General features: G+C 39.8%; 1 protein-coding gene across 2 annotated transcripts in view; it reads right to left on the bottom strand.

Annotated features, from left to right (window-relative positions):
- FGG (fibrinogen gamma chain) overlaps nucleotides 1-6,902 on the bottom strand; it is a 9,139-nt gene extending 2,237 nt beyond the window's left edge. For both annotated transcript variants that reach the window (XM_008065599.2, XM_008065598.2), the window contains exons 1-8: nucleotides 6,634-6,902; nucleotides 6,494-6,538; nucleotides 5,784-5,967; nucleotides 5,580-5,673; nucleotides 4,152-4,282; nucleotides 3,714-3,847; nucleotides 2,302-2,486; nucleotides 256-533 (exon numbers count right to left, since the gene is read on the bottom strand). In XM_008065599.2, coding sequence (XP_008063790.1) covers nucleotides 256-533; nucleotides 2,302-2,486; nucleotides 3,714-3,847; nucleotides 4,152-4,282; nucleotides 5,580-5,673; nucleotides 5,784-5,967; nucleotides 6,494-6,538; nucleotides 6,634-6,711 — 1,129 coding nt within the window. In that variant the 5' untranslated portion in view covers nucleotides 6,712-6,902. The remainder of the gene's footprint in view (nucleotides 1-255; nucleotides 534-2,301; nucleotides 2,487-3,713; nucleotides 3,848-4,151; nucleotides 4,283-5,579; nucleotides 5,674-5,783; nucleotides 5,968-6,493; nucleotides 6,539-6,633) is intronic.
- Nucleotides 6,903-15,227: the final 8,325 nt, after the last annotated feature.

Raw genomic sequence — 15,227 nt, 5'->3', positions numbered from 1 at the left:
TGTGTGTGTGTATGTACGTATGTGTGCGTGTGTGTGTGTGTGTATGTATGTGTGCGTGTGTGTATGTGTGCGTGTGTATATGTATGTATGTATGTATGTATAATTGAGGGACTACAACCCAAAGTGCCAACTATGATGGTAATAGTTTCAGAAACAATGACAAACCACTAGGTATTTTGCAGCAGTGAATTTTTACCTTTTATGAGAATACTATATGCTATACACTAATTTGGAATCTAAGACAGACAGACATACCTTGGTAATAAATTCCGTTGAGGTGGCCAGCATGACACTTGTTCATCCACCAACCAGATCCATCCTGTTCGGCACAGTTGCCTTCAAACTTATCATTGTCATTGTCCCAGGTACTGAACTGCATGCCATTGTGGGATGTGAAAAACTTGTCACTGGGATCATCGCCAAAGTCATAGCCATCAAAGGCATCTCCAGCGTCTCCACCAATGAAGTATGCATATGTCAGACGGTACTTGTCAGCCTCGGGTCCCACCTTGAACATGGCATAGTCTGCAGTACTATGAAGAAGGGAATAGAGACATCATACCTTGAGCCAATTCAGGGATCTCAGGAGTTCCCTCTTTCATTGGACAGTTACTTGGAATTGTTCACTTTGCTTCTTAAGGCTGAAATGTTCTCAGTAAGTAAAGATTTTTGCAAATCTAGCAAGACGCAATAGATGTGTGAGCCAGTCCAGAGCTCATGAACGCCACCCAGAATGAGCCCACAAGCCTTTAAGGAATCCCAATGAAAATGAAAAACTTCACTTACTTAAATGCTTTTTGTTTTTTTATCCTAAGATCAAATCAAGATGTGTGGATAAATTGGACTAAGTTCATATTTGCTACTTTTATTTAAATGTTTAACATTGCATACATATTGTCATAGATCACAAAAACTATCTGACAGTGAGTGACCCTTAGTTACTGCACAGAACTTGATGGAGATACGACTCCATTAGCCCCTCATACCACCTGAAGGGTGAGGTGCTAAAGGGTTTCTCTTTCCCAAGGCATGTGGTAGTGGCAAGAGGGAGAGCTCCTGAGGGCATTACAAAAACAAAGTGGTCCCTTTGTGGTCCATAGAACATGAGCTTAGGAGTCAGAGAGAGATTCTCCACTAGAAAAAACTGTGAAAGAGAATCGTAATTCTATAGAGTGGAGGGAAGAAAGGGCCTTGGTAGATGAACTGAAATTTCCAGAAAATATTTAACTTCTTTCCTAATCTCTAGTACTTGGGAAGTGGGAGTTATTCTCATAGGAGACATTCTACTGACGGTGGTATTTGCTAGGCTAAAAAAAAAAAAACCCATATGTTTAAGACAGCATATATTTCATTACTGCATAAACATAACAGGAGGGTTGGGCATTTTCTGTATTTTCATTAAGAATGCGTGCTGAAGATCACCAAATAATTCTGAGCAGAGGGAAGGTTCTAGATTACCAAAAAAAGCTAGCCAGTTTACTTTTAGGGTAGCCCATGATTTGAGAGAAAAAATGGTCATGAAAGCACAGGGAAATCTGAAGAGGTCAGATTTGATTTTCTTTTTTTTTTTTTGAGTTGGAATCTCACTCTGTCGCCCCGACTGGAGTGCAGTGGCCGCTCCCGGCCACCGCAGCCTCAACCTACTGGACTCTGACGATCCTTCCGCCTCAGCCTTCCAAGTAGCTGGAACTACAGGCGCGCGCTACGATGCCCGGCTCATTTTTTGATTTATTGTAGAGATGAGGTCTCGCCAAGTTGCCCAGGTGGGTTTCGAACCCGCAGGCTTAGGCAATTCACTCACCTCGGCCTCCCAAAGCACGGGATTACAGGCTGAGCCACCGAACCTGGCCCAGATTTGATTTTCAGTCAGAATTGTTAAGAAGGCAGGTTCCAGAGTCAGACTACTCAAGTTCAAATCTTACATCCCATTTACCAGAAATGTGACTTTGGGCAAGTTAATCCAAAAAAATTGGGATAAATAATAGTACTTGCATCATGAAATAGTAATTTGGATTAGATTAAATTATACTTTCATGCTCAGTTTCCGGCACATATTAAAAGCTCAGTAATGAGTTATTTTTCTAAATGCTTAGAATAAGCAAACCAAAACACTCAGATTCATCTTAAATAAGACCCACCCACCTCTTTGGACTGCCCAAGAACCCAACTGACTCCTAGGAAAAATGGCTGGATGTGCTCTTTGCATTTTCCAGGTTGTCTTTGCCATTGGTCTATTGATAGTTGGGAAGTACACATTCCTGACAATCTCTGCAATATAAAGAAGTCCTTTCTAAAAGGTACCTGGTTCTGCCATTCCAGTCTTCCAGCTGTACTCGTAATGCATATGGGATTGCAGACTGTGTGCTTATCAGATGAATCTTCTCATTTCCCAACCAAAACTCTGTGGTGCCAGTAGGAGACAGATGTCCAAACCCTTCTTTATATTGAATCCAGTTTTTCTTGAAATCCAGACTGCCATCAAGTCTCTAATTATACAATTGCACAGACATAAGTAGAGATTGAAGTATCAATGCATGTAAAGAAAATGCAATCAACATTTTGTTGAAAATATGGAAAGTATGACCCTATCAACTGCCAACTGAGTGTGGACAAGCTGCCTCAGTTTCCTCATGTATCAAATAGGAAAAATGATGCTTACTTCTTAGGATTGCATGAGGGAATATAAGAGAATTACTTAGCCGGGCTTGGTGGCTCAGCCTGTAATCCCGTGCCTTTGGGAGGCTGAGGTGAGTGGATTGCCTGAGCCTGCAGGTTTGAGACCCGTCTGGGCAACGAGACCTCATCTCTACAATAAATAAAAAAAAATCAGCCGGGCGTGGTAGCGCATGCCTGTAATTCTGGCTACTTGGAAGGCTGAGAGGGAAGGATCGCCGGAGCCCAGCAGGTCGAGGCTGCGGTGGCCGGGAGTGGCCACTGCATTCCAGTCTGGGCGACAGAGTGAGACTCCAACTCAAAAAAAAAAAAAAAAGAGAATTACTTAAAAGAGTGTCTGGCATATGGTACATTCTTAATTCATGGTAGAATAAAGGACACCTAGAAATTTCAGAACTCAGAATTGATATTGATAATTCTTGTACTGATGGTAGAATGTTCAAACTATTGCTCAATCTGTGTCTACCAACCAAAACTTCCATGGTTCACTCCCTCTGAGCTCCCCCTGCAGTTCTGCAGGAGTAGCTGTAACAGTGGCAGGAAGTAAATAGAAGGTAATTACAGGAGCCAGGAGAGCAGTGGCTATCAGCAGCTGACAGCGGGCAACAAAGGGCCCTTGCCCTGGAGCAGCCTCACTGTATACTGTGGGAGGGCTTCATCTTTTTGTGAGGAGCAGTCTCAGGTCTTGCTCTACGTGATGAAAGAGGCCCCTTCTTGTTCTCTGTCACTATGGTACAATGACTGTGTCATCATGAATCTATAAAGGCAGTGCCAACACAGTATAGAGTCAAAGCACAAACACTGAAACCAGACTGCTTGGGTTCAAATCCTGACTCTGTTATGTGATATGGGGCAAGCTACTTAAACTTTTGTGCCTCAATTTCCTCCTCTGTAAATAGGGGTAATAACAGTACCTACCTCATAAGGATGTTACAAGGATTAAATGAGTGAATATTCACCAGGTGCTTAGAAGGGTATCTAGTGTAGGACCGAAACACTGCAGACATTTACTGAATATAATAGTGAAGAAAAAAGTTAACCTTCTGAAGCACAGTCCATCCATTTCCATTTCCATCAATTTCACAGTAGACTAAGAACTGCTGCTTAGCTTTCAGAGGTTTGATAAAGTAAAGCCCACTCTGTTTGGCTCCCTTATTGGCGATGTCTTGACAATCTGAAGAAGGAGAAGAAATTTTCACTGTTATCTGAAATCCAGGTAACACAATACCAGCCTTGCAAATGAGCTTTTAACATGTAGTAAACTATTCATTTTCTGAGAAGTGTTTTCTTACTTCTCACATCGTCATTCCTTTCAAACTATTTTTAGCTGCTCCAGAAAAGACTAGGCAACTGAAATCCTTAGACTCAATGGCTGGATGCTTTCCAACTTATTCCTATACATTCCAATACATAGAATCTCCTTTACTTTGTATATTTACTTTGATGGACATAATCCCAGTATAAACCTCCACACTTACCTTTCCCAGTTGTCTCTTGTATTTGTACCGTGTCTTTGCAAGGTTCTTGGCACTTTGCTTCAAGCTGGGCTACCTTCTGCTTCAGGTTAATGATCTTTTGATTATTTGAATTATATATTTCCTGCAAAAATCTACAAACAAAACAAAAGATAAATATTCCTTTGGGAAGAGTAATTTTGTATTTTCTTTTAAAAATGTGGCCTTGTTTGCTCAAGAATGACTTCCTGATAAATTATTCCATTATTGGAAAAACTGTAATTAATGTTACCAAATTCAGGTGAATTAAATGCTAAGCTTTTTGAAAAACACACACACAAAATCAATTAAAGCAGGGATGCAATTTTGACCTGAATATTTTCACCTAGTACGGGGCATGCAGTCTCAACTCTGAACACAAATAACAAAGTCCTTGTCAGAAACAAATGTAAGTGATAATTCTGAGTGTCCCAAATTCACAAGAGGCAGCAGATAACCACCTATGTGAGTGAGGAGCCTGGTTAGTGGGAACTTCTCCTGATGATTAAGAAGCAGGAAAAAGCCAGGCACGGTGGCTCAAGCCTGTAATACTAGCACTTTGGAAGACCGAGGCGAGAGGACTGACTGAGTCCAGTGGTTCAAGACCAGCCTGGGCAACTCGGTGAGACCTCATCTCTACAATAAGTCAAAAAATTAGCCGGGCGTGGTGGCATGTGCCTGTAGTTACAGCTACTTAGAAGGCTGAGACAGAAGGATCGCCTGAGCCCAGCAGATCGAGCCTGCAGTGGCCATGTGTGTGCCAAAGCAGCTTGAGAAATTGAGATTTAGGGGAAGAAAAATTGAGGAAGACACTAAAACTGAAAACCTTTGTACAGAAAGTTTGAGTCCCTAGGAAGCGATTAACAGAGACATTTCATTTTCAAACAAAGGGAGGAGAATGCACAGATTTGTTCTGCTGTGATCAATGTGTATGCAGCTTTACAATGTTTGTTAAACTTAGTCTCTTAAGACGTGCTTTTTTTTCCTGCTCCACCTTCAATATACTTTAGTAGCCAATATTCTTCCTATGCCTCTGTTTGCTAGTTTCTTACCACCAATTTGTTGACTTTTTATTAAAAATTTTATTTTCAACCCCCAAATTCCTGAGTTTGAGTTTATGTTGTAAGATAAATGGGGATGGGAGAGAAAATATTTAGATAAATGTGGTTATAATTGCATTTGGAGACATCTAGAACATCTTTCTCCAATGTAATTATTTAAAAGCGATTATAACCCAGTACAATTTATATTGTGCTGAAAACTCCTAATTGTGTTCAAGATAGTAAGGTGTAATGCTAATTGGATATTATGAGTGAAAAAAAAAACCATAAAGATTACTTTCACTGAAGTATGGAATATTAAATAAAAACTAAATCAGTCTTGTAGAGCAAATTAAAACAAAAAAATGCTTACCGAATACTTGCTTCATGTGTTAAAATCAATGCTTCATATTTCATGATTTCTTCTACCATTTTCTTGGAATTCACAGTGGCTTTCTCTATCACATCTGTAACATTAGATCACAGACATAAAGACACTTAAGCAAATAGAACAACTAAGACAACAGCCACAGAACTTCACAGATGATGATCTTATTGTAAGTCTTTATTTTCTCACTTGGTTTTGATGGTTCATCAGGATTGTAGCTGACTTGGATTGCTTTGACCAGTTCTTTGGCTTCTGATGTTTTGTTTTCTACTTGATTTAAGATGTCTTCCAAAGCCTGTAAATCCCTGTCTACTTTGTTTTGGTAAGTAGACAAGAAATCTGCAATGCCGCAGGTAGTTGGGCAATAGCTACCCTGAAAATATAGCAATAAAGTGATTTAAAACACTGACAAATGCTACACTCAAAATCTATGAATAAAAATAGCTAAAACCTAGACTATGTGTTTAAAAACTTTCAAGTCTCTCTCTCTCTCTCTCTATATATATATTGTGTGTGTGTGTGTGTGTGTGTGTTGGAGTCTCACTGGGTGGCCCAAGGTGGAGTGCAGTGGCACACTCATGAGCCACCCCAGCATCGACCTGCTGGGCTCTGGTGATCCTTCACCTCAGCCTTCCAAGTCGCCAGAACTATAGACACGTGCTCCCACACCCGGCTAACTTTTTTGATTTATTGTGGTGACACGGTCTCCACATTTTGCCCAGGCTGGTCTCAAACCCGTGGACTCAGGCAATCTTCTTGCCTTGGCCTCCCAAAGTGCTGGGATTACAAGGCTTGAGCCACCGTGCCTGGCCATCAAATGTTATTTATAAGAGAATTGCCCCTATGCCTCTGCCCCTCTTCAGTTCAAACATGAAACAACACACATAAAAAGTACTTACGAATCTTTCATCTAAGATGCAACAGTTGTCTTTGGTAGCAACGTACTAAAGGAGAAAAAAAAACAGAAATTTCACTAGTTTGTCACCTGTTTTCTTATTTGCCAGCTTTCTGAAATGTGTTTTGTGAACAGCACACTTACAGCCAGGCATGTTGAAGAGAACAACGAAAGAGCATGGAAGTAGAGAATGAAACTCCGGGGGTGCAGGGACCAACTCATGATGTCTGGAGTGCTCGGTGCTCCGAGCCTAGTCAGCACTGTGACCTCTCTGGCTTCAATTGTCCCTTTATGTGAGTTCCTGGGATGGCTGGAACTGTTAGAGGCTGGAGCTGATCACGGGACCTCCTTACCAGAAGGGTGGGGAGGTCTTTCCCGTTCTTTTTTCCTCATCCTGGTTTCCAACCTACGCTCGGACAGTTTCCCAGATTCTGCACACAGGTTTAAGCTCCTCCTTTTTGGCCCAACTCAGCTTTTAGCCTCTGATCCAAAATCATCTCCAAAGCCTAGTAAAGCATTAGCCATTGCTGTGAGGAGGGCGGGGGGTCTGGGAGGCTGCATGACGCAACTTCTTCTAGTACATGGTTGAGAGAGCAAACAAAGAGCTCTGACCTCCACCAGAGCAAACCCAGCCCATCCTTAGGATGGGGCCTGCTGCCATAATCTAAATTACCTAAATAACTTTTTTTAGTTCAGGGATGAGGTTACAGAATCATTTTTAACCTGTGTCTATGGCAGAAGGAGACTTGACCTTTTCCTGTGTCTCTATTCAGTATTCTCAGGAATGAATGACATTCCTGCCCCTCTTGTTTGAACCAAATTCCTAGGTCCTCAGTCCTCAGTGAACTTTTGAAGAACTTACTGGCATGACACCCATGTGCTCCAGAGAAGAAAGGAGCCAGGAGTTCACTGTTCCATCTAGTTTCCCCAGTGGAAAACCTGAGTACAGGAGGCAGGGACTAGGAAAACCCACTTCCCTCATATCTGACAATAATAGAAACATAGCTGAAGGACTGGGGCAAAATGGTACATTGAGGAGAGGTCGTCAGCTTGGTTCTGTTCCTACAGCTTCCTTGTGTATTGGGAAAACATGCCTGTAGTCCCTTCCCATTGGTAATTTACAAATTGTGCATTGCACTATTGTTTTTTGTTTTAGTCTTAATCTCACTTTATTGCTTGTGCTGCAGTGCAGTGGTATGGTCATGGCTCATCACAGCCTTGATCTCCTGGGATCAAGGATCCCAGGTGATCCCCTAGTCGCAGCATCCCAAATAGCTGGGGCTACAGGTGTGCGCTTCCATGCCCAGCTAATTTTTGTAGTGACAAGGTCTTGCTATGTTGCCTAGATTGGTCTCAAACTCCTGGGCTCAAGCAATACTCCCACCTCAGCCTCCCAAAGTGCTGGGATTATAGGTGTGAGCTGCCGTGCCCGGCCTTACACTATTATGAATGTCTTTATTTTTGGTTATTCATCAGCCCTCTTCTGAAACTAAGGTTGCTGCAAATTTTAATAAATTATATTAATGGGAGAATAACATCTAGTTGGAAGGAAATTCTAACATCTTAATGTTTAATTTCAAGCCATTAAAAAAGAATGTTTATGCTTTGACTTGAAAACAGATAAGGCAGGGCTTGGGGGCTCAGTCTTTAATCCCAGCACTTTGTGAGGCTGACGCGGGTGGATTGCCTGAACCCATGGGTTCAAGACCAGCCTGGACAACTTGGCAAGACGTTGTCTGTACAATAAATAAAAAATAAGCTGGGCGTGGTAGTGCGCACCTGTAGTTCCGGCTACTTGGAAGACTGAGGCGGAAGCACCACTGGAGTCCAGCAGGTCAGTACTAGGGTGACCGTGAGCATGCCACTGCACTCCAGTCTGGGCGACAGAATGAGACTCCAACTCCAAAAAAAAAAAGAGTGAAATCAGAGCTAAATCTATATGTTCAGTAAATAGCAAAGAATGATAACAAAGTGGATCCATCAAAACCAGACTTGTTGCCTCTTCTCTCCTCCTTCACAGCTCCTCTCCCTGGCTGGTCAGTTATTGCCAATCACATCAGCATACCACCAGCCAATGAAAAGTCTTGCAATCTTTCTCATCTATCTTATCTGCTCATCTAATCAGTTGTCAATGTTGAATTCAACATGACAGTGTTGGTATTACTTTCAAACAGCTCCACATCTTTAGTGGCATTTACAGCAAGCTTATATTACACGTATACATGTTGTATCTACTTCATTAGATTATAAACTGATTTCTATGGCTACAACACCTAACAGTATTGTTTAACACTCAAGAAACATTTGATGACTTAAATGAGTTGCCTCTGTGAGAGGTAGGGGAAGGGGGGATGAAAAGTAGGACTGGGAAAAAGGCTTTATTTTCTCCATATGCTCTAAATTTTTAGAATTTTGAAAACATATATATGTTCTCCACTAAAATGTGATTAAAATATGACATTACTGGTCATTCACAATGATTTATTTGGTGTGCTAGTAATACTTCTTGATTTTTTTATTTCAATATCAAAGATGACTAAGACTTTGCCTTTAAGGTGAATATAGCTCAACTGGAGAACATATATGTATACACAAAGGGTCCCGAAAAATGTATGCACATTTTAAGAAAAGAAAAACTGTATTAAAGTTGTAGATGGATACAAGTCATGTTGGCTTCTGTAAGTACAAGAGGTGCTCAAAGTGGTTACTATCAGCATCTAGATACTTCTGATATGGCCAACTAAAAGCAATACATACATAGTATACTTTTTTTGGCACCCTCAATCCTTGTTATAAGTTCTGGTGACCATCTGCTTGAATTTGAATCCTCTTTCTACAACTCACTAGCTATGTGACTCTGTACCAGTTACTTAATCTCTCTGAGTTTCATTATCCATGTTGATAAAACAGAGATAATTTTTACAGAAAATTTTAACAGATAATTTTTACAGAAAATGTTAAATAAATATATTTGGCATAAAATTTGTATAAATAGGAATTCATTTAATATAATTGTAAGAGGGACCATTATTGGTAGATTTGGCTCATGGGAAACAAGCTTTGTTGCTCCAGCTACAGAAGGTTCTCTATAATAAATAATGTGTTGCAACTAACTGTAGTCTGCTTCTGTAATGCTCCCCAGTAAAGTACCTGGTTTTTCAAAAAAGTCTATCCAAATTAGTTCCACCCATTGAAGGTCAAATGATAATAGAAATAGATTGCGTGCTTTGTGAGAAGGTGTACTTTCTTTCAGTAAGAGTATTCAATCCAAGTGTATTCAGACATAGCATGTTGTCATTGTCATTCTTTTTGCAAAAGACTGTAAAATTTTGCTTTGTTTCCATTAGATGCTTCAACATGTATAATATTTATAAGGTTGATAAACATTTACATTGAGAAAATTAGAAATTCTATCTTAACCCACTTTAGAAGTTTAGGTACTTGTATTTCTGACGTTTTAATAACTTTTATTGGCATCTGAGATGTGTTATCACAGTTTTAGAGAAAAAGATTTGCTTTTACCACGATCTTGATCCCTAAATCCAAATCATGTTAGACAAGATATGCTCTCAGAGAAAAAAATGGCCAACAATAATTTTGTGACCTATGTTGACCTTGAAGTCACTCTAGTATCACTTGTGTTTATTAAATTTTAACTAGTTGTTTCATATTTGGGCCAATTTTTTCTTTGATAAATGATAAATGATTAGTGAATTCCAGGAAAGAAGAATATTTCTTCAATCACAGTTTCTTTACTTCCAAGCTTGTTTTTTGAGACAATAGCATAAGTAATCTTTCAGCCAAAATAATTTAATTTAATTCAGAGATCAATGGGCTTTTTACCAAAATACTAATTTTCCAAATTGCTTATCACCTGTTTGTGTTCTTAATTTGAAAACACAACATCTACTGCCAAAGAGCTTCTGAATTTTGATAATTCACTTTGAGTCCTTTGTCTGTTTTCCTTATCTTGGCTGGGAAATTACTTGTTGAATTTGAATTTAATTTTGTAGAGTTAATTCATCAATGAAGAAGACTTCTTGACCTGGTGGCAAATGATAGAGGCTTGGAGGAATAATAGAAAGACCCATCTATTTTGAGCATCTTCTCTGTGCTAGATATCATGCTGTCGTGTAGTTGTTGTTTTGTATATTCTCTCATTTAATCCTCACAACAAGCCTAGAAGGTAGATATGATTACCTGCATTCTTTGAACAAAGAAAGTCTTAGAGATGTAACATATGCAAATCACTGTGCCAGAGCAGGAATACAAATTCATGAGGTCAAACACCTGTGCTTTGAACCATAGTCTTAATATAACCATGAAGCACTTCTTAATCTAAAGTGATACACAGATGTAAGGTGTTATGAGAATCAGAGGCGTGTACATGATTATTTGAACACATGTTTATACCTATCTTTCTATCTAGCTTCTTCTCTGGGTTAGAAACAAGATGACTGGACGAACTTTTATAGTCTTTGAGCCTTTCTCAAACCTAGATTTTTGTTGTTTTATGATTAGTTTTTGTCTTCAGTCCATTTTTTTTTTCCTTAGAGTTAGAGTCTCATTATGCTGCCCAGGCTGGTTTCAGACTGAATTCCTGGATTCAAGTGATCCTAGTTTTTTCTGAGTAGCTGGGACTATAGACACATCCTAGTACATCTGGTTTCAGTCCAATTTTAGATGAAAGCAGTTCTTCAATGCTGACTTCATAGTTCAAGTTATTTATTTATTTATTTATTTACTTATTTATTTATTTTTGAGTTGGAGTCTCACTCTGTCACCCAGACTGGAGTGCAGTTGCCGTTCCCGGCCACCGCAGCCTCAACCTGCTGGGCTCCGGAGATCCTTCCACCTCAGCCTTCCAAGTAGCTGGAACTACAGGCGCGCGCTACCACGCCCGGCTAGTTTTTGATTTGTTGTAGAGATGAGGTCTCTCCAAGTTGCCCAGGCAGGTCTCGAACCCGCGGGCTCAAGCAATCCACTCACCTTGACCTCCCAAAGTGCTGGGATTACAGGCTGAGCCACTGAGCCCAGCCATAGTTCAAGTTTAATATGACTTGATAAATTGAATTTTCTCAGTAAGTTAAGATACATTGAGTGGTTCAAGGAAGCTCAAATCAATGCTACCAATAATATGTCTGCTTTTCTAGTAGGTAAACTATTTCTAGATCTAAGCTAAATTCATAGCCTGACTCTTCAGGATTGGATTTCCTAAAAATTGGCAGAAAGAAATGATCTGTTTTCATATTGAAAACTAGTCTAACCTAGTAGTAAAAATATCCCATCAGGGGCATCAGAGCTGCCTGTTAGAATATTTGTTTTGTGAATAAAAATAGCTCAGAGAAAGTGAAAATGAAAATGTTATCATGGTAGCCTATAAATAATGTACTTTTAGTTTCACTATGTAAATCAAATACAGAAAACCAACATGGGACACATGTAAGATGAACTCCTTCACTGGGGACAGGGCAGCAGCCACAAGTTGGGCTTTGAGCTTCTTAACTTCATAAAGTTTCATTAGACATGTCAACTGGGGACTCTGGCCTAAAGGCAGAGTTGTTTAAATAGTGCTGTTGTTGGGATTTAGGAAACTAAGCAACTGAATGCCTAGAGAAAGAAGGATTATCTCATTAGGAATTATATATAAAACCCCCAAAGGCCAGAAATCAGCCAGTTTTAATACTAGTTTGAGATTAAGGAATGCTCTGAGGTGTCCTGAATTGAGACAAATTGGAACAGAGAAGTTAGATTTAAGGGTTTTTCTGTACCACATTGGTCTCTGTTACGGAATCCTGGTTGATTGGTTTATTGGTTGGTTGGTTTCTGTCTTCGTGTAATCTAGAGGTATTTGAAATCCCTCATCCAATGAAAGAATTAAATACTACTAAATGTGATGAGCAGAAGATTTGCAAGAGCAAATGAATGTTATATACACAGAGGGAGAGACAGAGAGAGAGGAAGGGGAGAGGGAGAGACAGAGGAAGAGGGAGGGGAGAGGGAGGGGAGAGGGATAAACAGAGAGGGGGAGGGAGAGGGAGAGAGAGAGGGTGAGAGAGAGGGCGAGAGAGGCAGGCCAGGTCAAGTTATATTCACAAGAGTATGCTCTGGGGGAAAAAAAGGATCTTTTAAGACTTTCAGTAGATACCAACCTGTGGTAAAAGCCCATTTGAGAAAAACTCTGGTTATGTTGCCATATAAACTACCTTTAAAGAAAAAAAAAAAACTTAAATATTTCTATTTAAGACAGAGAAGAAAAAGGAGAGAAAGTAGGAGGAATAGAAAATGTTATCAGATCATCAGAGCAATTCAATTCATCTTATCTTGCTTAATAGTCACATTTGTCTTTAACCTGCAATCTTATACAAACAAAATGTATATAAAATGTGGTTCTTTGTTTTAAATTCTAACTACTTGGGTAAGTTTATTACCTTGGTGTGAGTATGTTACAGTCCCTTCTAAGTTAAATCCATATAGAATATGTTGAGCACAAAGAGTAGTTTTTTACTGACATTTTGAAGGACTTTGTTTTTGAAGGTGACATAATTCTTTAGTCTTCTTCAAGCATGGATTGCTCTGTGTGCTTTGCCTCGAGTGGTGGAGCAGTGACCTCCACTTGGCAAACAAAGATACAATGTGCAAAACCAGATAAGTCAAAAGCCCAAATATTTATTGAATGTTTTGCAAGGAAGACTAGAGTGCAGACCACACTCTTGGTTGTTGATAACCACTGTGGCTAGGCTGCTGAAGAATGGCCTGCCTTCAGGACTGACCAGGACAAGCCCCTCCATAAAAGAACAAAGATAGTCAAACTTTAGAACATTGTGTCTCATCTTTTATAAACAGCACGGAGGAAATGCTATTTACCAAGATCCAGAAACCAGTTTTTTAATCATGCACCCCCTCAGTCAGAAAACTGCCCAAAATTCACATGTTAGTACTGAAGTAGGGTCCGAGCGCTCAACCAACAGATACGGACACAGAGTTGCATTAAACAACTGAGAGGTTTATTAGCCGAGGTTCAGTCAATTGGCGACCACTCGCTGGACATGTAAGTCCCAGAGCGAGGGTCCCGTTTTACAGCAAGGGACTGTCTTAAGTAGGCCCAAACCACATCCTCGTTATAACTGATCTTGGCATTTTTTTAAGCCGGCCAAACCGCAGCATCCTGTGAGCCTAGATATTAGCCAATCAAGTAATGCCAGCAGGGTTTACAGAAGCAGAAGAAGCCAGTTAAGCAATCAAGCATAGCCAGCCGGTGTTACTTTTAGTTTTCAAGAAGAAGCTTTTAACTGGGTGAAAGGTCAGGATATACACTTGAGTTAAAATACTGCCATTTTAATGTTTAAGCCTAACTATTGCCATTTTATTTTTTAGCCCCTTTTACATTCCCTCCTTTTAGTTGTTTTTAGAGTCAAATCATTGACTCTTCGTGTAGGGGGTTATATTGGGCCCTAAGGACCATCATTTTTATATGCAGATGGCTATTTTTAACATAGTTTAGGAGGTTTTTAATAATGTAGGGTCTTACAGTAATGTCTATTAAGAGGAGAAGGAGAGGTCTTGTTACTGTTAAGACTAAGGCTGTGAGTCAGGGGGACCAAGAAAAGAGGGATTGATACCAATTTTCTGAGACCTGCTTCTGTAATTGTTTTTTGTTTGGAGTTTTTTTTAGTCAGGGCTAGAGTATCCCGTATTATTTTGGACTGGTTTGCATAGAAGCAACATGTTTTTTTAGTGTCATACATAGCCCTCCTTGTTTTAGGAAAAGGAGGTTTAACTCTCTTTTGTTCTGGAGTATTATTTTGGCCAGTGAATTTATTTGTTGTTTTAGCCAGGATATGCTTGATTTAAGGAGACATAGATCTGCATCAACATGTTTGTTTAGTTTTTTGAGGTTTTGGTTTTTTATGACTAGAGAAGCTATACCCGTTGTTGTTGATCTAGCAATTTTTAGACTCACAAGGAGAGGCACTAATATAGGAACTGGTTTTTTTTGTTTGTTTGTTTAAGAGTTAAGAGCCCGAGGTGTTCTTGTCCCTCAGTTTTTTATAGATGTATATCTAGAGTAATATGTGTATTAGGATACAGATTTTTGAGGCATCTTTGAAGTGTTTTAGGGCTGTATGGCATTATATCTAGTGTGTAGGCAAACCAGGTAGTTGAGGGGGGCAACGGCCATGTGAGGGTTTTTAGGAGATTGTAACCCTGAAATATTTATCACAGGAGAGGTTTTATAAGACATTTGGTAAGGGGAGTTGTTATAGGTGGGGGATTTAAGACAAGTTTTGTGTCTTTGGAGGTTTCTTAAGGTGAGAGTTGAGTTTTTTTTCCCCAAGGGCACAGTCCTTGGGACTGGACTGTAGTAAGGTTGAGAATATGTATTTTTTTTGTGTGTTGTCTATTGAGGAGTTAACTCTAATTTGTATGTAATAAGGGGGACGAGGATCTAGTCATAACCAACAGTCCTTGGCTAAGTCGAGGCATGTAGCATTGGCTAGCTGGTAAATAGCTGACAGTATGGGAAGGAAGTGATTATTATTTTCAGGTGGGGTAGATGGGGAAGGGGAGCTTGTCTCAGTAGTTGAGTAGGAGGGTATCGACATTTGGGGTCTGTGGGTCGGGTAGAGGTCAGGCTTTTGGAGAATTAAATTGTGGTTAGGACCTATGGGAGTGAGGGTGTGGGGGACAGTCTTTTTTTGTATGGTAAACAACATTTTGGGACTAAGTTTTAAGAG

The sequence above is a fragment of the Carlito syrichta genome, unplaced genomic scaffold, assembly GCF_000164805.1.
Source record: "Carlito syrichta isolate Samal-C Ts95f unplaced genomic scaffold, Tarsius_syrichta-2.0.1 Scaffold308685, whole genome shotgun sequence".
NCBI lineage: Eukaryota > Metazoa > Chordata > Mammalia > Primates > Tarsiidae > Carlito > Carlito syrichta.
Note: the sequence above shows the minus strand (reverse complement) of the source record. Positions and strands in the feature narration are given on the sequence as shown.